Source organism: Python bivittatus, unplaced genomic scaffold (assembly GCF_059951505.1).
Source record: "Python bivittatus isolate LINGU-HERP-01145 unplaced genomic scaffold, Pbiv_v1 ctg000220_np1212, whole genome shotgun sequence".
NCBI classification, from domain to species: Eukaryota; Metazoa; Chordata; class Lepidosauria; order Squamata; family Pythonidae; genus Python; species Python bivittatus.
Window position 1 is genome coordinate 20,745,986 of NW_028277048.1, and position 20,792 is coordinate 20,766,777.

The 20,792-nt window shown below is 41.1% G+C and overlaps 1 protein-coding gene across 1 annotated transcript in view; it reads right to left on the reverse strand.

Moving 5' to 3' along the window:
* Positions 1 to 18,121, reverse strand: part of BIN2 (bridging integrator 2) — a 33,655-nt gene extending 15,534 nt beyond the window's left edge. Inside the window, exons 1-8 of the mRNA XM_007420730.4 lie at positions 18,001 to 18,121; positions 10,957 to 11,037; positions 10,379 to 10,433; positions 9,335 to 9,429; positions 8,800 to 8,895; positions 7,300 to 7,407; positions 5,473 to 5,558; positions 1,275 to 1,350 (exon numbers count right to left, since the gene is read on the reverse strand). Of these exons, the coding sequence (XP_007420792.2) occupies positions 1,275 to 1,350; positions 5,473 to 5,558; positions 7,300 to 7,407; positions 8,800 to 8,895; positions 9,335 to 9,429; positions 10,379 to 10,433; positions 10,957 to 11,037; positions 18,001 to 18,114 (711 nt within the window). The 5' untranslated portion in view covers positions 18,115 to 18,121. The remainder of the gene's footprint in view (positions 1 to 1,274; positions 1,351 to 5,472; positions 5,559 to 7,299; positions 7,408 to 8,799; positions 8,896 to 9,334; positions 9,430 to 10,378; positions 10,434 to 10,956; positions 11,038 to 18,000) is intronic.
* Positions 18,122 to 20,792: the final 2,671 nt, after the last annotated feature.

The following is a 20,792-nucleotide window of genomic DNA, read 5'->3' on the forward strand; positions in this document are numbered from 1 at the left end:
TGATATATAAAAATCACATCTTTCTACTTTTTACAGGGCTTAGCAGGACATGGCTAACCTGCAGATATTCCCACTTGGAGGGAAAAGGCAATAATGTGAAGGAAAGACTTGGGCAATTCTGCTGTAGAAGAATCCATGGTTTCATGGTTTTTCTGGGCCCAGGCAGAGGCTGTTTCCTTGCAAGACTTTCATTGACCAGCTGCTGTGCACCATGCACAGCATTTTACAGGGTGCTGGTGGTGATCCCTAGGGTGTTATCTCCCAACTGTAACCCTACTGTGCCTTCACACTGTTTATTGTCTATATCCGTTTGGAATGTGGAAGAGTTGCCTAGTGTCTTTTGATTGGTAGATCTAGCCTCTCTGCTTTGAGAACCACCCTCAGTCAGAGGGAGAAAATGGGTTCTGTCTAGGTGTCCAGCGCTACTCCTGATCTTGAAAAGTTGAGCAAGGTCAGATCTAATGGATATTTGGATGGGAGACTACCAGAAAATCACAGGACCATAGTTAGATTGGGAAGTTGAATCATCCCAGAACCACTACCCCAAGCAAACAAATCAATTCCATGTTTTACCTACATGGATGCATTCTGGAAGTCACTAAAAGTTGAGCTTCACTCAAGGACATTTCTACCTTTAATCAATGGAACAGCCTGCACAAGCTAGTCATTCCCATATCCATTCAACAGCTGAAGCAAATAGTATGAGGAATGGGCCTTTACCTACGCAGGCAGCAGAAAGCTTGAATAGTTCATCCTGTATTTGTTATTTGCAGGAAATTTACAAAATTAAACAATTGGTGTTTGGGGGTGCGTGTGTAGAATTGTGGGTAATTCTGACCAGATCTCATATGTCATTTTTTATTTTTATTTTTTTTTGGCACAGGATAAACAATGCCTTAGTTATGAAATGAAAAAACAAAGTCAAGGTGCTCCAACCTTTCACAAATAGATAAGGATACCATTTGGTCTCGATCTGGCTCTGTCCTGGTTTTTAGCCATGTAAACGACAACAATTGCTTTCAGGTTTGCTGGTTTGCACATGCATAATCTAACGACATGCAGCAGCCACCTTCTCTACTGCTAAGGAAAGATTTCCATTTGCTCGCACAGCATGCCAAGCGCTGTCCAAATGAAATAGAACTAACACTTCCCCTGTCCAGCACACTCAGATACGTGTGAAATCATTTTTGCAGAAATTCTAAATGAACAAGAGTGGGAAAAAGACAGGAGTCTCTTCTTAATAAGCTGTATGTTTGCTACCGCTGCAGATTTACCTTACTCATTTCCTTGTAGAAGATATCTCTCAGATTGGAAATATTCTGGAATATTGTCACATAGCATGCAATTCGACTAGGGAAGAATGAAGACGAAATAAATAAATGTTAAGTCAGCTGAGCAACACAATAAGGAAAAACAATAGAAGATTTGGGAGCCAAACTACGTATTACAGCAAGAAAACAGGAATTGCACCTCGTCAGAGTATAGATAAACCACTGCCAATTTGGCAGCCCACCCCCTCTCCCACCTTTCAGTTAGAAAACTAGCACATTTCAATGACCGTTAGGCTAGAATATTTTACCCCAACGTGTTAGCTTTCTGGGTGAATGGAGCTCCTCATTCTCATGGGAGATTGTATAAACACATAATTCTCTACCTAAAATGTTGCACCCCAGAATAGCTGCATTTGTGATTCTGCTACTTCTTGCAAACTGCTTTGAGAATTAGTCCAGACGGTGAGATCAGCCGCAGGAGAGTACCAGAAAGTGTACCGTTTCAGACAGGAATGTTGGATTTTGGAAAGCCCCTCTTCCCAACCTCCTTCTCTGGGGAATCCAGAAAGGGCGTCCTGTTGGACTTAGCCTAGATTTCTATGTGAGGGGCTGGTTGGTTTTGTGCAAGGATTTTTTCCCCCCCTCACGCAGGGAGCACTCCAGTAAGCAAGTTTTCAGGTGCTCTTGTTTAAGGAAATTATGCAGGAGAATGTCCTTAAACAACTGCATAAATCCTACAGATCAAAGTTCTTAATTAAGATTAGCGGTCATTCGAATTTCTTCAAGAAATAACAGAAGCATATATGGTGATAAAAAGTGTTCCAGACTTAGGATACTGTCAAAAGAGACCATGCAGCTGGAGAAGAAGAGCAGGAAGGAAAAAAAAACCTAGGAACATTACAAAGAGAGGACCATAATATTTAGTCCCCATAAAATTGAATGAGCAAGGTGGGGAAATAGCACGATGAAAGGCACATTGGGAAGCCCCTTGAAATGAATCCTAAAGGAAAGAAATATACTCTGGCATCCTTCAAACATTAAAGCAAGTATTCAGCATGTGCTAAACCAAAACCAAACATAATGTTCTAATGGGGTGGGATGTGAGGCCAGCTAATGGGTTTATAAGCCATTATTTATGGCTTAGGATGCTGTAGTATATTCAATAATTCATGGTTAGCAAATGATGGTTTAACACAAGATACAAACTCTGTGTTTGCATCAATACATATCAGATGCAAAGAGGATTTGACCCAAGAAGAAGTCCGTTCCCCTTTCTGTTTCTATGAATACCTCTTTTGTAGAGGGCATTTGGAACGATTGAAACCACGCTAGCTGGGCATATTCAGATCCTACACAGAACCTGGCTGAGCCCCAGTCTCAGCTGCTGATATTCAGACAACCCAGTTTCCGTGCCCTGGCAGACTACTTTAGTTAAATTCACTGGAAGACATAAGACCAGCATAATGATACTGGCACTAATACACCTGTTAGGAAGAAATGCATGGATAAAATAATGATTGTTGTGGTGGGCGGGGGGGACATCTCCATACAGGAAAGCCATGAAGATTACTTCTAAGCCAATATGATCAAGTAAAGAAAAGGGAAATGTCACAAGAATATTGATATGCAATGAACAAAGCTTAAAGTGAGAGTGTGTGACCATTTGGGGACCGGGGCCCACTCATAAGAGTTTTGAGGGGATTGAGTATTCCACGGGTGGAATGATGATGTTGTGCCATGGGCTGTGAGAATAACCTTGAGGAAAAAGAAGAAGAGCCGCAACCAAGACACCAGTCAGATAAAAGAAATCTGAGTCCAAAGCAAAAATGTAATTTGAGAAAAGTCTCAGACCTGACCCTCCCTGGTTCTCTTTAGGATAAAGGCAGGGAGAGGGGAGGCACTTTCAGACTTGTAAGATTCTGTTACTTTAACCTTATAATCAAAGTAATTTTAGTATACCTAACTTTGGTTTCCAAGTCTGGTCTACCTCGAAGGGTTGATGTGTTGTATCAGCAGGGCAATGAAGCAATGTGGGCAGAATTGCATCATTCCCATGAGATTTTACATTCTTTCTTGGTTTGGGAGAGGTCCTTTTGTTCTTCATCTGTTAAGCTTGTTCTAGGGATGGCATAACAGTTTCTATGGCTGTGTTCGCACAACACACTTAACTGGGTCAGGCAAAGACCAGCTAGTTGCATTTGCTCTGTGTACAGAGCTGGACGAAAGTTCTTTGTGGTTTAGCCCCACTCCATTAGTTACCATTCATTCATTCATTCATTCATTCATTTGATAAGGCTGTCCAACTCCACAAAGAGTCTGGGTGGCAAAATATCAGATATATATTTTGTTCATAATGGGCTAATTCAGGACCCCGGTTGTGTGCTTTGTGAATGTCACTGTTGTGTTTTTCCCCTAAAAAATGTCTGGAAACCATAACGTTTTACAACACTTTGGTGAGGTTACGTTAGGCTGGCCCATCCAACTTTGAGGCTGCATGGAAATCTGAACTGGTATCTGGCACCTAGACTTGATTTAAGTCTGACACCTGAACCGATGCCTCCTACTGGCTCTCAGAATATGAAACTTTAACCTGATGAGCCACAATATTGATTGCGGGTGGGAAGAGGCAACAGAGTGATCAATAAGGTGACATCAGGCATTTCAGGAACTTGGTGTTACAGAAAAGAGGGGTAAACTGGAGAATTTGTGTTGTGTTGTCTTCTTTTTTCTTCTACAAGCCATTAGCTAGTTTGGGTCTAAATCACCCTTTACAAAGAAGCCAATAGTCACTTTCCTGGATTTTGCTGCCATCCTGTGGCCACCAGACCTCAGTACATTCCCAGCACCATTGGAGAAAACTACAAACCCCAACTCATACATAGACCATAACAGGCTTTCATAGCAGAGTCCTGAGAGAACTCACTTATTCTCTGCATTTATTCTGCTGCCTGCATTTTTCTGTCTGAACCAGTGTTTCTCAACCTTGGCGACTTGAAGATGTGTGGACTGGCTGGGGAATGGACATGGCTGGCTGGGGAATTCTGGGAGTTGAAGTCCACACATCTTCAAGTCGCCAAGGTTGAGAAACACTGGTCTGAACAATCTTTTGGACTCTCTGAAGGGTTAAGCAGTAGCAGCCACTCAGAAACCAGGGGAGGAGTTGAAAAAGTAGACCAGGATGACCAGGCAGAAGTAGTGCAAATACAGACTTTCGACTACAGCCTGAGTGGTCTCCTATGATCCCCTTTAGAAGGCCATGTTCACCACCTTGACTGGCAAGTACCTAAGTAATATTTTTCTTTCCCACCCTAACTGCTATTTTATACTTTAGAACAGCTTCTACATTCTATGGCTAAATATATTCCATCTGGGAAACTGGTACAGAAAAGATAGAACATTCTTAAAGAAAAGATAATAATACGAGCATCCATAACCCTGCATGTGCTCCCACGGTTATAACATATTTTAAAAATAAGTTGCCTGGGGAGCTGAGTTGAAGCATGGAGACAAATTCTGTATATACTGGAAGATGCTCTCCTGTTGCTTTCTAAGGTTCAAAGTTAGCCTTGACTCTAAAAAATGTCTTCCATTCATCAAGAGATTTTTTTTTTTACTAAGTGGCGTCTTAATTATGCTGTAATGTTTTTATATCTCCACCTCTCCTTCCCCAGCTGCTTGTCTCATAGTCAGTAAGCCCATTCCCAGAACTGAACACTGACAACAACTCTTTTTGTTGTCCATGGGAATATTTGACCCCTGGCTCATAAACCTGATTCTTCCTGTGAGAGGTGTGCCAAGAGCTGGAAGTTTTCAGGGTAGAGATGTCAGTTATGTCAACAACCAACAATAACTTGGCTTCAGGAAGATGAAACACAGGGCAAAGAGTCATTTGAACATGAGAAAAGTTGGAAGCAGCAGCAATGGCTTTGAACTGCCATAGGTGTAAGTGGGAACTGTATTCTCATTTTGACAGAGGGCAGTCTACACCTTGATATGGTTTCAGTCAAGTCGGTAATAGAGATTCTTATCTGCCCTGCTGGTTAAATGTCCAGCAGACTTCTCCCAAGTTTGAATTTAACAGCCTAGTTAAGCTGTGTAAAGTCAGGACTCGGAGGTTTGCAGCCCAGTTCTAATCTGAGGGGCCTGGCGCCATCAACTGCATTCCCTCTGCAGTTGCCACTGGATCTTTAGCCTGCCTTACCTGTTGTAAAGGTCTGGCAGTTCTTCTCTCAGTTCTTTGTTGAGTTCCTCAAAGACAGCTTGGGCTTTATAGAACTCCTCTTCAGCCTGCAGGATCCAAAGATTTATTAGAGGAACAGAAACTGCAGACTGGCAAGCCTGCCAAGCACAAAGGCTCCTAACGCAGATTCTGATTACACGGTCTTTGGCAGAGATGCCTCACCTTTTTCAGACTGGAGGTTGCTCTCCAAGAAATAGGCCGAGCCAGGAAAAGTAAGTGGGTGGGCCAGGTAAAAAACTAAGTTTAATTTCACTTAATTCCCTTAAATATACTGGTAATTAAAATTCAATTGAATCAATTCAACAGAATGACAGTTAAGTCTACTTCTTAAGTTTTCCCTTCTGTCATGGGAAAAAAATACAATCTAACGGTAACCTTTTGTAGGGGCCCTGAGGGCCACCCACATCCAAGATGTGGGAGTGGCTGTAGCTGGGCAGCCTCATGTTGTATCTTTCTGCTACATGCTCTTTACACAAATAGTTAACTAGGTGCAAGCCTGTCTATGATTGTTGACATTCTGCAAGGTTCCTTTGGAAGAAAGGCAAAGAAAAGCAGAGGGGTTTGTAAAGCCCCTGGGCTGCCTTTCCCCATCCTGCTATTTTTCCATACCAGCCTTTTTTAAGCTGATGCTTTTCAGATGTGTTGGAACTGTAACTCCCTTTCACCACATGAGCTGGGAGTTCTGGACATGGCAGTTGCAACACCCATGGAAGAGATCAGCTGGAGAAAGACTGATCTCTACTCATCTTTCCTTCAGCACTTCATTTTTTCTGGTTTCCCTTTTCCAAAATGTAGGGAAAACTGATCACTAGAACAGTGTTTCTCAACCTCAGCAACTTTAAGACAGATGGTCTTCAACTCCCAGAATTCCCCAGCCTGCTTGAGATCCACACATCTTAAAACTGCTGAGGTTGAGAAACCCTGCTCTAGAGAAGAAATAAAAGGCAGAAGTTCCATATTCCCCATGGCTTGTCACGAGAGAGGAGCCTCCTGGATTTTCTTAATCTGGTTTACATGTTGCTTTTTTTCTCCACAGGCTTCAGAGGGAAGCAGGAGCAGCCCTTCTCCATCTGTTGTTTATTTCTGCTTGTCATATTGCTCCTTTAGCAGTTGATTGCCTCTGCTTTTCCTCTCTGAAAATTGAAGGGACAATTCCTGACAAAAGAAGCAGTAAGGCAAGGAGAATTTGTTTTAAAAAAGCAGAGGAAAGCAGCTGATTGTTCCCATTTCCCTGTGGGTTTATTTGCTATTTCTCTGGCCTTGTCTGCCTACTCTCTTTGCAGTTTTTGCAAATGGGGAAAGAGATAGTCCAGGATCTTAGTGTTTCAAAGAAAAGAGCCAGAAAGAAATTAGCTTGGCTCGTCAGGGGATCACAAAGCTCCTTTAGAACTGGCACAGAGTCTTTTGGTGTAAATGTCTGTAATATAGGAACGCCCATCTGCCACCTCATGAGCTGAAATCCCAAAATGGATCAGGTCAAAATCTTTTTGGAGGAGGTTCAGGTGTGGAATAGATGTCTGTCCATTTTTCTACTTAAACCCCTCCATGAAATTCCCCCAGTGCAAAACCAAAAAAAGTCTAACATGTTTGGCTCTACCCACTGGAGGAATCTGGGGGCCACAATGGCTTCAATGCCACACTTTTTGCCTCAGAACTAAGATCTCCTCCACCATCCAGATTCCTCCAATTTACTGATCCTAAGCAAGGTGACCTGAGATGGAAGCTGAAATGTCTGAACAGAGACCCTTTGATCTGCATCTAATTGGATTCTCCAGGAGGTGTTTCTACCTTAGCAATTTTAGCTTCATCTTTCTTTTTGGCATTCTGAAGGGTTTCCAAGTGATGCCTGCTGATGTCATAATCCACCAGTTTCCGCCCTCTCTTAGCAATTCGCTCCTATAAAGGAAGAGAACAAACACATCAAAGGTCATCTAAAGACAATAGTCTTCTTTGTGTACTGTTTTAAAAGAATCTCTGAATAGCCCTTGTGAATCTGATCTGCAAATTAATCAATCTGCAAGGCACCATTCAGAATGTGGGAGAAGAGCAAGGCATTGATCAGGATTCCTTTGCACAAGTTCTTGTAGGATTATCTAGAGAATCCCTGCTGAATGTTCCTTCAATGGGTGGGGTCAAATTCTGGAGAGAACCTTTTTGGCTGCATCTTCAGTGTTACAAATCCCCCTCAACAAATATGTAAAAACTAAAACTCTAAACTACCTCCTCTCTGCCTGCTCAGTTTGAGCTTCTAGATTTTCTGGTAGATTTTTCGTTGCAACTCATGTTATCATTGGATTCTGGAATGCTGGTCATTATAGTTCAGAATTTGTGATGGTAGCGATGGTGGTGTATTGACATTGCAAAAATGTAGGTATCCCATATATTTTTATAGTCAGTCATTTGATTTCAGTCATTGACCATAACAAAAGAGTCACATTTAACTTGTTGAATATCAGTATAATCTATACAGCACAGAAAGGCTAGAGTAAAACAAGCTATAAAATAACAATACAGGTAAAATTGTAAGTTTAAGTTCAAGAACTGTTGACATAAAATTAATATATAGTAAGATATTATACAATTTATATAAGGCAATTACATGATCATTTAGAATATATTTTTATAAATATTAATTGATGTCAATGGTGGTCAGAGTTTTGGACCTAAACTAGATGTATCAGGACTTAGCTTGTTCTTCTCTCACTGACCCTGAAGACCATCTTCCCTTCCCCCAAAGGCTCATTGCAGAGCAAAGATTTCCCCAACCTGGTGCTTTCCTGATGTGTTCCTCCAGCCAACTTGGAATTTATGTGGGTCCAACACATCTGGAGAGTACCAGGTTAGCAAAGAATTATAGGTCTTCATCTACTGATTTCTAAGCTGTTTAGAAATAAATACTACAACAGAAACTTAAAGAAATAAAGTGGCAGAGAATACTAAACAGGAAATATAAAAAATATGTTGTCAGGATGGGGAGAAACTTTGCCATATATATTTTTTAAAAACCACAGTTTTTTAATAAAAGAAAAAGAAGTGTGTGAGTGTGCATGTGAACACACATAAATGCATAAAAAAAGCAAAAGTAAGATTCAAGAATGAACTGGTCCTTCTTGAGAGATATGTGACATTTTTTTTCCAAAAGAAGTTATATGAAGATAAGGCCAAAATGTATTCCTTGCAAAAAAGATTGCTTATATGTAAACTATAAACATTTTAACAGGAAAAACTGAACTTCTTGGCATTGTATTTTGTCCTAGATAGTGCATACCCAACTCCAGAAGTACGTACTTTAATTTCATTGAATTGACTCAAGTAGTTGTCCATGGTCCTGATTGCTTGGTCTGCCAACTTCTCCTCATAATCTTCCCACAGAAGATCATTGCTCTGTAATGAAAGAGAGAGATTTTTCAAAATGCTATGGAAATAACCCCCACGCGGTCATCCTTTTTTCCCCCCAGAAGGTTACAGGGTCAGTCTAAAAAGAAAAATATAAATGTTTCATATAGAGACTGGGAATGAACAAGAGGAATTGCTTTGCTTTCCTCCCGTGGACCATTTTATTTTGCTGGGGTTTTTAGAATTGAGCAGCAGAACAAGCATCATTCAAAAGTAAGAGAAAAGAATGGTTAGTGCCATTTAAAACTGAAATATGGGATATACCCTAAATATATACAAGGATATTGAAGAACACTGGAAAATTAAGAATTGAGGTTCAAGTCCTAAGAGCTGGTTTCTTGTAATAGCTACAGCTAGGAACTAGTTCAGATCTAATGTTTCAGTTTAAAAAGTCACAACCTTGATACCTGGAATATATCATAATTACCTGAACTATGGCCTTCAATTCTTCATGTCCTTCCCACTCATCACTGTAAATTTCTTGCAGTGTCTCAGACACTTTCTTGGAACTTTCATGCATTCCTAGAAAAGGCAAAGTAGGTGACAGGAAAAGTCACTATTAACCTAAGTGAGCATGTTCTCTGAATCAGTGGCTATATTTGCATATTACACTAAGCCATGTTTTAACCATGGTTTGATGAATAACCACAACTGACTAGGCTCACCTAAACCACAAACAACAGTTTACAAACTATACTGTTTGGATTCACGCAACACACTAACTAAATCAAAATAAGCTTTGTTATGGCAGAGCATGACAAGTGAACTGGAAAATGACTAGAAATCTTTGCTCTTTAATGATCCTCATTAGGTTTGGTTTAGTTTAGTTTATTATTATTGATTAGCCATTAGGCCATATTAAGATAGATCCTCATTAGGTCAAGTTGTTTGCATCATCACATCTTATACATCCTGGTTTTAAATCAAGTTGCTGGAATCTCAGCTCTTTGGGGAAGTTTGGATTGCATGATGAAATCAATCTCCCTATTAAGTATAATAAAAATGTGAAAGAAATGCATTCTGGGGCAACAGGTAGAGCCTCCTAACTTCCTGTATCTGTTAAGAGAACAAATTGTGAGATAAATGTCCATCAATTGGGGTTAATGGTGTTGTCTCAGAGAATGACCAGAGTGCTATGGTGGCTATCTTGTTAGAGGCAGATCGTAGGGAACCACCTCAGAGTCCTTTCCAGCAAGGAAACTTCATGGGTAATTTCTTCACAGGGGTTTTGTGTAAGGATTAAGAGCCAAAGAGACCACATATGCTGCCAAGAAGCTCCTTGAAGGACAGACTGGATTTTTAATGGAATTAACAAAGGCTCAGAGACAAAAGGCAAGCTTTCATTTATTTCTAACAAAGTCTCATCAGATAACTGAAGAGATGGGAAAACAGAGGAGTCTTGCATTTAAGATCTGATACCAGATGACTTAACTTGGAAAATATGCCATTCTAGGATTTGGGCTTTCTGTACCTTTCACAGCAGTGAGGAAAGCCTTCAGTTCTTTGTAGAGTTTTTGCCCTTCAATCTGGGGGGGAAACGAAAGGCAGATTGTACTTCTAGTATATTTCTGCATGTCATTCCTATTAGAATATTGTTCCTGGACCTTGGGCATTCCCAAGTCCGCAAAGCTCAACTCTCAGAATTCCCCACTCAGCATGGCCAGTCTGGGCACTGAAGGCTATACATCTGGAAGTCGCCAAGTTTGGGAAACATTGCATTAGAGTTTTATCACCACAACCCATCCCCCAGTGTTCTGACAATTCAGGAACTTGCAGAGAAAAGGTCTGTGCCAAATACATTTTATTACTATAAATGTGTCATCCAACAGGTTTATAGACATAGCATCATCAGAATCTTTCACAGCAGCCTAGTCGGGTGGAGCTTGTATAAAAAGTTTGAGAGTCTTAAACAAAACCTGGCATAGAGGTCTTTCAGATTCTGGCATGCCAGAAAAGCTTGGAAAACCTGTCCCAGACTTGTACATGTCACCTTCCCGCCATCCCCAAATTTCCAGAAAGCAAGTCGCTCCCACGATTCCATCATACAACCTGCTGCTGCTGGAAATTATAGGCACTTTGTTCAAATTGCTCATCTTTTGTTTCCACAGTTTTCCCCAGTTTCTGTAGAACCTGTGGAAGAGACAGGGAGAGAAAGAACAGCTGCAGCAGTCACATATACAGCCCTTTGCATATACAGTGAGTCGAAGGCGGCCTTATTTTAGAGATGAGCATCTATGGCGTGACTGGTGCATTTGTTTCCATGAATGGCCCTGCAGTGAAAGAAATGTGTCATCCAGTTCTTCGGCTTCCAGCAAAAACCCCCTCAGTCATTAGACTTTTCATGAGAAAGAGTGGAGAAGGGCCTGCTGCCCCCCACACGTTGGGATAACAATTCAGAGAGAGAGGAACACACATGGACTCTCCAGTAACTTGAAACCCAACAGGAACCCTGTATAGGCCTTCTAAATCTACCATATTGTAGAGATGGCAGAGTCTCTTTCTTAAGGGTACTAGATTTGGGCTGAAACCCCAGCTGACCAGGACAGATATAGAGGTGCAGAAGCTGCCAGGTCTCTGCCACCTACCACATGGAGGATGTGATAGGAAGCAGGGCATCAGTAGGCACAGTCCTGCCCTTTCTCGGTTTCTCCGTGCAGCCTTCATTATATACAGATTACGAACTAAAAGAGAGATTAGCACCACCAATTAAAAAAAAAAAAAGTAAAATGAACTGATCCTTGTTGTTAAATCATATGGATAGGCCTATAAAATCCAAAGAGTGTTATCCCAGGTATATTTCACTGGGATATTATTTATTTATTTATTTTAGTTATTTGCTGGATTTCTCCCCCGCCCATCTTCCCCCAATGGGGGACTCTGGGCGACTTACAAAAAACATTAAAACTATAAATATATATAAAATACATAATGCATCTAAAATTAGGAACAATACTAAAAAAGGAAAATCCAAGAAGATGGAAAATCGGGCTGAGGACAGCTGGCCACTATGGGGCTAGCCATCCCCACGCTTGAACTATTTCCTCCCCACCCCAGGCCAAGTGAGAGAACCAGGTCTTCAAAGCCCTTCGGAAAGCCAGAAGTGAGGAGGCCAATCGCACTTCCAGGGGCAAGATATTCCAAAGGGCAGGGGCTACAGCAGAGAAGGCCCGCCTTCTGGACCCTCCTGATCGGAGTTCTTTTACCTAGGAGGTCCAAAGCATGCCCTCTCTATGTGATCGGGTGGGACGGGTTGACGTCATGGGGAAGAGGCAGTCCCTTAGGTAACCTGGTCCCATGCCATGTAGGGCTTTAAAGGTGATAACCAACACCTTGAATTGGACCTGGAAGCAAACTGGTACCCAATGCAGCTCGCGGAGCAACGGTATTACATGGGCCCTTCTTGGGGCTCCAAAAATAGCCTGCACAGCCGCATTCTGGACCAGCTGTAGCTTCCGGATACTCTTCAAGGGTAGCCCCATGTAGAGCGCATTGCAGTAGTCTATCTGGGAGATAACAAGGGCATGTGTGACTGTTTGAAGGGCATCCTGATCCAGGAAAGGGCATAACTGGTAATATTATCACTCAGCAATAATAACAATTCCAAGTTGTTGTTTTTAATACTGAAAGGGTAACTCTTGTTTACATAAAAGGAGAGTGCTATCAGATGACCACTAGATGACAATACAGAGAATCTCTATCTTTTTGTGGCCATCTCTGGGTCATCCGGATTTTTGCAGCCCAGATCTGATACCCTTAAAATAGGCACTGTCTTGACATATGAATAAGAAATAACCTACTACAACCATCTGTCTATATTAAATTATTCCAAGCCATTGTGGTTTCTACATGGAGTTCCAGGCTTCAGAGGCAGCAGCACTACTATGGTTTATAAAAGCTTTCCCTAATCTGATGCCCTCTAGAAGTTTGGGGCTTATATTACCCACAATTTCCAGTAAAGTCAAAGGGCACCAGGCTGGGGGAGATAGTTTGTATGATTGCCCTTCCTGAAATTAGGCTCTTCTGGGGGATTGGCATCCTTTTGTTGGACCTTACATTCTTCCAGAATCTTTGAAAAAAACCAAGCTGAGGTGGAGGAAGCATGACAGAGCACAATGTTTGCTTACAGAAGATTCCAGTTTCAATATCTGGCATCTCTGGGGCAGATATAGAAAGATTAGCTTTATTGGCATAATTCACTATTCCATAATTAAGTAATCCTAGTATTTTGACTAAATTCAGTCCCTGAGTGAAATCCCATGGAGCCACTGATCCAGTACCACTCAGCACAGACCACACTGAAACAGCAGAAGGAGGTAAATCTCTATCTCTTCCTCCATATTTTATTGTTCTGCCTTGATGAACTTCTTCAAACCACTTTCTTTTTGAATGCATGAGATAAATGGTCATTTGATAAAACTGCAGTCATTGACAAAATGAAATAGCAGGAGAAGTGGTTCAGTTTGGAAAAGCCATGCACTTCCAGAGCAACTAGCATTTAGAGATGAAGTTGAAAGGGGTTTCTAGTTTCCATTTCTTGTTGCATAAGAAGAAAATTGCTCAGTCAGTAAACCTTGTGAGAAATGAACAGCGATAGGACTCTGTTCTCCCAAACAAGGTTTGGTCTATCCAGTAGACAAACAATAATTCTCTGCAGTCAATGCTCTCATTTTGCACAACATCATTATTGTTCAATGGCTTAATGGTTTTATATGCCCCCTTCCAACAAGTTTCGGCCCACTTCCCATGATATAGTCACCTATCCAGAAGAATATACACCATGACATATGCCTTGCTCAACACTTTATTTTTAACATGCAAATAAGAAAATGAACTAGTGACCACCTTCAGTGCAGGCGCTGTTAGCTGCAAATATATCTCATGATTGCCACTGAGAGCTTGGACAGCACACCAGGCAGAGAGCTAATTTTTGCAGACCAACTCCACCCCATTCCTCCAATTAAAAGCCTGCAATGTTCAATGGCACTAATAATTACCCTGTCTTGCAAACTGCTAAGGTGTGAGGTAGAGATGCACATCCTTGCCAAGCCACAGAACAATCCCACAGTGTTCTATGTGCATAGTGATGATTTTCTTGCTTGCATCTAATGGAGGTTTAGATGGAATATTTACTTCTTGTAGTTAAGAAAAAAAAAGGAAAGGTATGCTTTTTTTAGCCTGACAACAACAGGGCCCACACCCTAAGTTGATGACATGGCCTGCATTCTGGAACATTCTTCTTGTGGTTTCCTTCTCTCCCATTGCCATCTGATACTATTAATACACTTACAAGAAAACAACAAAAGTGCATTTTACCACTATAAAAGGACTTCCTTCAGGGTCTATCAGGACCAGCAGACTGTTTTTTGGGGAGATTAAAGTCAGCCCAAGGATTAATTACCAAAACATGTTTTAAGTATACGATACTTTCTGAATTTGGCCTCATACTCAGCAGACAAATGAAGATCCGTTCAGTTCAGCATTCTGGTATGCATAGTTACCATATCTGGACAACCCAGACAGCCAACAGATAATAGTAGAGGGTTTGCTGTATCTTTTTGCTGGATTTAGTGGTTGTCTGAATTGGTGCAGCCCATAAATGAAAGCTCTACAGCAGCCAGGTGTTCACAAGCAAGATGTGACAAATGTGGCTTCCTCTGTTTGTTGTCCTGAGCATCTGGTTTTCAGTAGTATATTGTTTCTGAACACGATGGAGGTTTCATGGTGCTAATCTGGCCAATAATAGGTGGTCAGACTGGTGACTACAGATTTTTTGGGCTTCAGTTTCCCTCAGTCATCAAAGCCCATGACAAAGGACTGTGGGAGCTGTACTTCAAAATGTTTTGCAGAGCTTAGAGCTACCAGTTCCATTAAGGTAAAGCAATAAAATGTGGAGGAACATAGAAAGAGCTGCCCTCTACAGAGTCAGAATCACCCATCATCAATTCCGTACTGAGTGGGACTAGCTCTGTGGAATATCCAGTTTGCACAGTGGAATAACTCCTGATTAACTAAACTAGCATGCTGTCCAAATGCAGTCTCAAGGGAGGGCATCTTTATTGTACAAATATGGTAACCACACGTTGTACTAACTAAGCAATCCTTCCCTGTTTGGGTGGTGCACGGCAATTATCCACAGTAGATGAGTGAAGCTCTTCTCAACTATTTCCAGCCACTGATTATAATGTCTAGGTACATCCAGTGTAGCAGAACACAGAAATATGGCAAGCATGTTCTTAGGAAGAGTGATGGATGGAGCCACCCAAACACATTCCTATAAAAATCCACAATAACAATAGCAGCAACAACAAAAGTTGTATGTCCTCATTCCATTAAAATGGTGAAAGCAGCTTAGATGATGAAAGGGATATTTAAAAATCAGATAGCAATACAAACTAATTCACAAGTCCTCCAGAGTTGTTGGGAGTCGGGCAGTATATAAATTTAATAAATAAAATAAAGTAAAATGTTCTCCGTATAAACTGCATGGGGATGACATCATCTTCAGTGTCAGAGTCAGGGGCGGTCTCCGTCTCCATGGCAGCATTTCTACAGCCTCCATCTCTGGAGAGGATGGCTAAGAACTCACTTTTGCTATTCTTTTGGTGCCCAGATGAAGACTTCATTCTGCTGAGGCTGTAGACCAGTGTTATCCAAACTTGGCCACTTTAAGATGAGTGGACTTCAACTCCCAGAATTCCCCAGCCAGCATGGCTGGCTGGGGAATTCTGGGAGTTGAAGTCCACTCATCTTAAAGTGGCCAAGTTTGGACAACACTGCTGTAAACCTTTGCTGTAGATGGCAGCCAAGAGTGAGGGTTTTGTGTACCTCTTGGCTGCCATCTAGTGGGTGGGTCAATGTTTGCAGCCGAAATTGGGTAACCTTAGGGTCTCTCAGGCCTTTAATGCTGAGTTTCCGGAAAGTTTCATAATATGTTCCTTTACCTTAAAGCATTGTACAAGTGAGACTCCTGACCAAATACTGCAGAAAGAAGTATTTCTCCTCAGGGTGTCAGCCAGCCAGTTGAAAGTGTCACACCATTCCTCAGTTTTCCTTTCTGCGTCTCCTTCCTGCCCCCGTCAGCCAAAGCTCACTGACTCCGAGAATAATCACTTCTTTTTGGGTGGTTCTGTTTTCTGTGAAGCTTGGGATCCCCTCCTCCCAAAAAATCCTGATGATCCATCCCATCCTGTGCATGGATGATGCTTTTTTTGGCTAGACAAGGATATACCCTGCTGTGGTGGTGGTAGTAGGAGTGGACACAGGCAGAGATGTTATCTACTGGAATTTGCCTAAAATTCCTGGGGGTGTGTGTGTACATCCTCAAGAATGAAGCTGTCAAGAAATTTCAAATGAAAGACACGATAGCATTGCAAGTCTGGAAGCAAACTAGTGGCAGAAAGGGAATTTAGGTAAGGAATCAGAGAATGGAGAATGGAGCTGTCAAACTGAAGGTTGATCACACAATGGACTTACGTTCTATTACTCCAGAAAGCATGATCAGAACCGATAAGTGCAAACTGCAAAAGAAAAAGGTCCAGGCTAGATAGACATCAGGAGAAACCTCCTGACTATAGCTGCTACATAAGGCGGTGAGTTCTCTCCTTCGCTAGAGGTCTTCAAACCATGGGTGAATGATCATCTGTCAGATGATCCTGCACTGAGCAGAGGATTGGACTACATGACCTGTAGGTCACTACCAATTCTATGAGTTTATGCTTCTAAATGGGGGTGGGGAAGTAGACTTTATGATCTCAGATGACCAGGTTCTGCCATAGGGAAACGTGGTGAAAATATCTAGGTTAGTACGTTATGAGCTTCTTCCTCATCAGCATTTAGTCATTTTTGTTCAATTCTGTTTGACTACATATAACCCCTTCCCAGTAATTGTACCATCAGATGATCAGGGTTCTTGTTCTTTACAGTTCCGGAGGGGCAAGGCAATTTAGGCTGGGCCGTGTGAAGGTGGAGGGTGTTATTATGGTTTTTACACTATGGATGTGGTGGGAAATCAAGCACCGTGGCAGTTCTTTTGCAAGTAGTAGCAACTTTAAGATTTAAGACACAGGAGAGCACAGACATGCTACCCGTGTCACAGAAATATATGCATATTGATATATTTCTAAACATTTCCCACAAACTCCGCCCAACAATGTAACACGGACAGGACCGTGCCTCTACTTTCTGACAAGATGAGATCGTTTTCAAAATGTGCTTACATGTTGAACTGCGGGCAAACTGACTTTATATGCGGATAGGTCTGAATCATCAACTGCAAGGTAGCAATGCTTATGGTACGTGTTTTTCTTTTCTTTTTTCAAAGATTCTCACCATCCTAGAAGGTCTGGCAGGGCAAGGCCTGTTCATGTGAACACTTAGCCTGCCTTGAACCAAGAATTTCCAGGAAGAGATCAGAACATTTTATCTTGCTTTGTAGAATGACATTTGCTGAATCCCTGGAATGGAGAATAGCAATTTGACTAGTTTAACTCTTTAGCTTAGTTGTGCTAATCCTACTCTGATTAATTAGTTTATTAAAATTATCCACCCCTCAACCCACCAGCGACAGATGTGGTTTAGATTCTTTGTTTCAAATATATTGAACAGTTGGAGAAAAATCCGTTCTATAATTGGGATATTATTCAAAGTAAGAGGGCAAAAGGCTCGAGGTGACTCGGGGGTACCTGATGATCATGGAGAGCAAATAGGTTGCAATGATTAGGATCCTGGATTAGGACGGGAGAAATCCAGTTTCAGGTTCTCAGTCAGCCCTGGACTTCTACTGAATGTTTTTGAGCCAGTGACGGCTTCTCAGCCCAGCCTACCTTACAAGATTGTTGTTGGGATAAAATTGGAGTCTACTACAGGATATATACCAGCTTGTGTATAGATCCAGTATAATATGAAGCATTCAGAACAGTATGAAAAACATCCAGAAAGGAGAAATGAACAACCACCCCACTTCCCTTTCAACTTTACATAACCTCTCATTTTGGTGAGACGCTTTTGGAGACCTAAAAAGACAACGGCTGTATACATATCATTTCCAGGTTGTCATAAAACCAGTAAGCTGAAAGAACATTTCAACATAAGTACCTTCTCTTGGGCTCGGCTGAGCTGTTTTTGCACCCGCTTAGCGAACAGGCCGGCACCTCCTGTCTTGCCTTCTGCCATGGCTGCGTCTCGCTGTGCAACTTCTGTTTTCAGCATCAGCTTTATTTGTGGTTTAATCTTTTTTCGCTTTAAGGAAGGAAGTCAGGACGTGTTCGTGATCACTAGGCTGGGCTCTGCCTCACCATTGGTTTGAGGCTCGTTTGCTTCCTCTGCTGAGTTCGGGGTAAAGCAAGCTTCCCTCACAGAGAATATAAGGTGGAAAGTTGTTCCTGTATGTGTCAGGCCTGAAAAAAGTTAGCAAACAAAATTTTTATTCAGGTCAAAACCCAGCACCTGGCGAATGGGAAACAAAAGACGCAACAGCTCCGTTGAGGCCACGTGTAAAGAAATTCATGGATCTTATAAGGTCGCTATAAAAAGCTAAAAGCCCACTGCGGTCTTCATCTTGGGCCTCACCTGCTGTTGCATGTTGCGTGTAACACCTGGCTGTGTGAGTGGGACACGTCCTCATCCTCTGGGCGGCCTGGAAGGTTTTACAGAAACAGCAAAATTAGCTTATTCATCCTTCAGTAACCTCTGTTACTTCAGAGCAAAGTAAGAATTGCTAGCTGCTTTGACTGCATCAGACCCACAGGGACACGCTTGCTGGCTTGCCTCGATTCGCTCTTTTAAACAATCCATTTGTAATGTAGAAAGCTTGTGGAATATTTTTATTTTATTGGTTAGTATAAGAACCAGAGGATACGATAAAGTACAACCAAAAATACAGCAGTGCTAATAAAATCAGAAAAAAATATATAGAATAATGAATAAATGAGTGACATTTGTAGGAACTAAAAATATATCCATAAAATGTTAATCTAGAACTAGCACAATCCTTTAACATATTATTAAATCTAGCCATATAGGCCATCTATTGCTCCATCTTCTCAGTTTTGGTACAATATGTTTTTCGATACAATGGTATTTATATAATCAGATTCTTAATGTTCTATTATTTAGGTGCCTTAGAGTATTAAATGTAGATAAAAGGAAAAAAGTAGATATTCTATCAATATGAATTACAGTTTTGGATATTAGTTATAAGCTGTGCTGGTAATAATAATAATAATAAGATTTGATTGATTGAATGTTATAAGCATTATAATTTTTTTGCTTTTTCTTCAAAATTAAGTATAATGGATATAAAATGAAATTAAAAAATGAAGGAAGAGCATACATCAAGGTATTTGTTTTACAATAGAAGTTTCAGTCTTAAGCTACATCACTTGTTATTAAAAATCTCTGTTGTGTTGCTGCATGAAGCTGGTTAAATATTGAGATGCTAGAATGAAATGTGGCAAGCCCGTCCTTCTAGGGTTTGGGTACAGCTCCATTGCTGACCCCTAAGCCCCATTTCAAGAAGGCCAAGAAAGCACCAGAATAGATTAGATTTTTGTCTTTCCCCAGGGATCCTGGGTGATTTCTTCTCATGGACTATCCTTGGTGTTTCCATATTTACCTACTTTTTAATTTATTGTTTTATTTCTTTTAAGCCCTTGCAAAAATGTTGAGCTTTTCCTTATTTGAAATATTGTCTTTAAAATCTGCTGCCTCTTGCTGTTCTTTTTATTCTTATGGATGAGTTGTATTGTTTTCAATGGGTCTGGTACCCTGAGAATATTTATGTTGAGGGCTGATATGCACACACGTGTGCGCACACACACACACACTTAAATAATTAGACCACAAAGTTTTGCATTTGTTCATTGCCTAGTTCCTTCCTGGAACTAGGCTTTTGGTGCCGCCATAAATGTCTTGGCCATTAATGGGTTTCATTGCAACAAACCCAGCTGGGTGTTTAAAAAGAAGAAAGAAGCGAGAAGCATTGAGTTAGAAAGGGTCTCATAGATCATCTAATCCAGCCCTTGCTTAATAATAAATATTACTGAGATACAGTATCCCCAGTGGGTGACTGTCTGATCTAGAGGACTCACAAATAAAAAGCATGTGATAAATGATGTGTGATAACTGAGGGAAATCTGAAGAGAGGGGGTAAGGATTGATGTACCACTAATAAAATGATCTCTTGCTCCAGAGAGGTTCATAGTTGCCTTAGGGCTCATCCTCACATCCCTCTCACTGTGGCACAGAGATGCCCTGCTAACCGTTTTTAAATGTGATGTCCTTCGGATGTTTTCTCATCCCTAGCCCTAGCAAAAGCTGCTTACATTTCTATTTAGCTGGTCAGCAGCTGCCGAGAATCCTAACAGGTGCACTGGTTAACATAAACTTACTTAGTTGAGCCACTTTGAATTCCTGGAAGAAAATCAGGGTATAACCAAGAAACTTGGTTAATATTTCTTGGATATAACCAAGAAATCAATCCAGGAAGTAAAGATGGCGATATGGGGGTACTCTTCAATAGTGGCCATTAAACTCACACTAGCCTTTGATTTCTCATTTGATATGTCTATTTCCTATCTTTTATTCCTTCTAAGAATGGACTTGTTTTTTCAAAAGTCAGAGTCAGTCCCACCCCATTTGTTTGCATAAGAGTAATCATAGATATTACAAATCCCCTTCCTGCACAGATTTCGTAATTTCCCATCTTACATTGAGGTATCTCGCTCCCTGCCAATCTTATTTGTACAGGATGAAACTCAGTCATGATGATCCCTTTCTTTCAAAACTATTGCCATTGTTTGTTTGTTTTAAATAGTTGCATCTTGTTGACCCTATACAGTCCTACAATTTTGACCACTAGTGGCCTACGTCCTTCAGTATTTTGATTC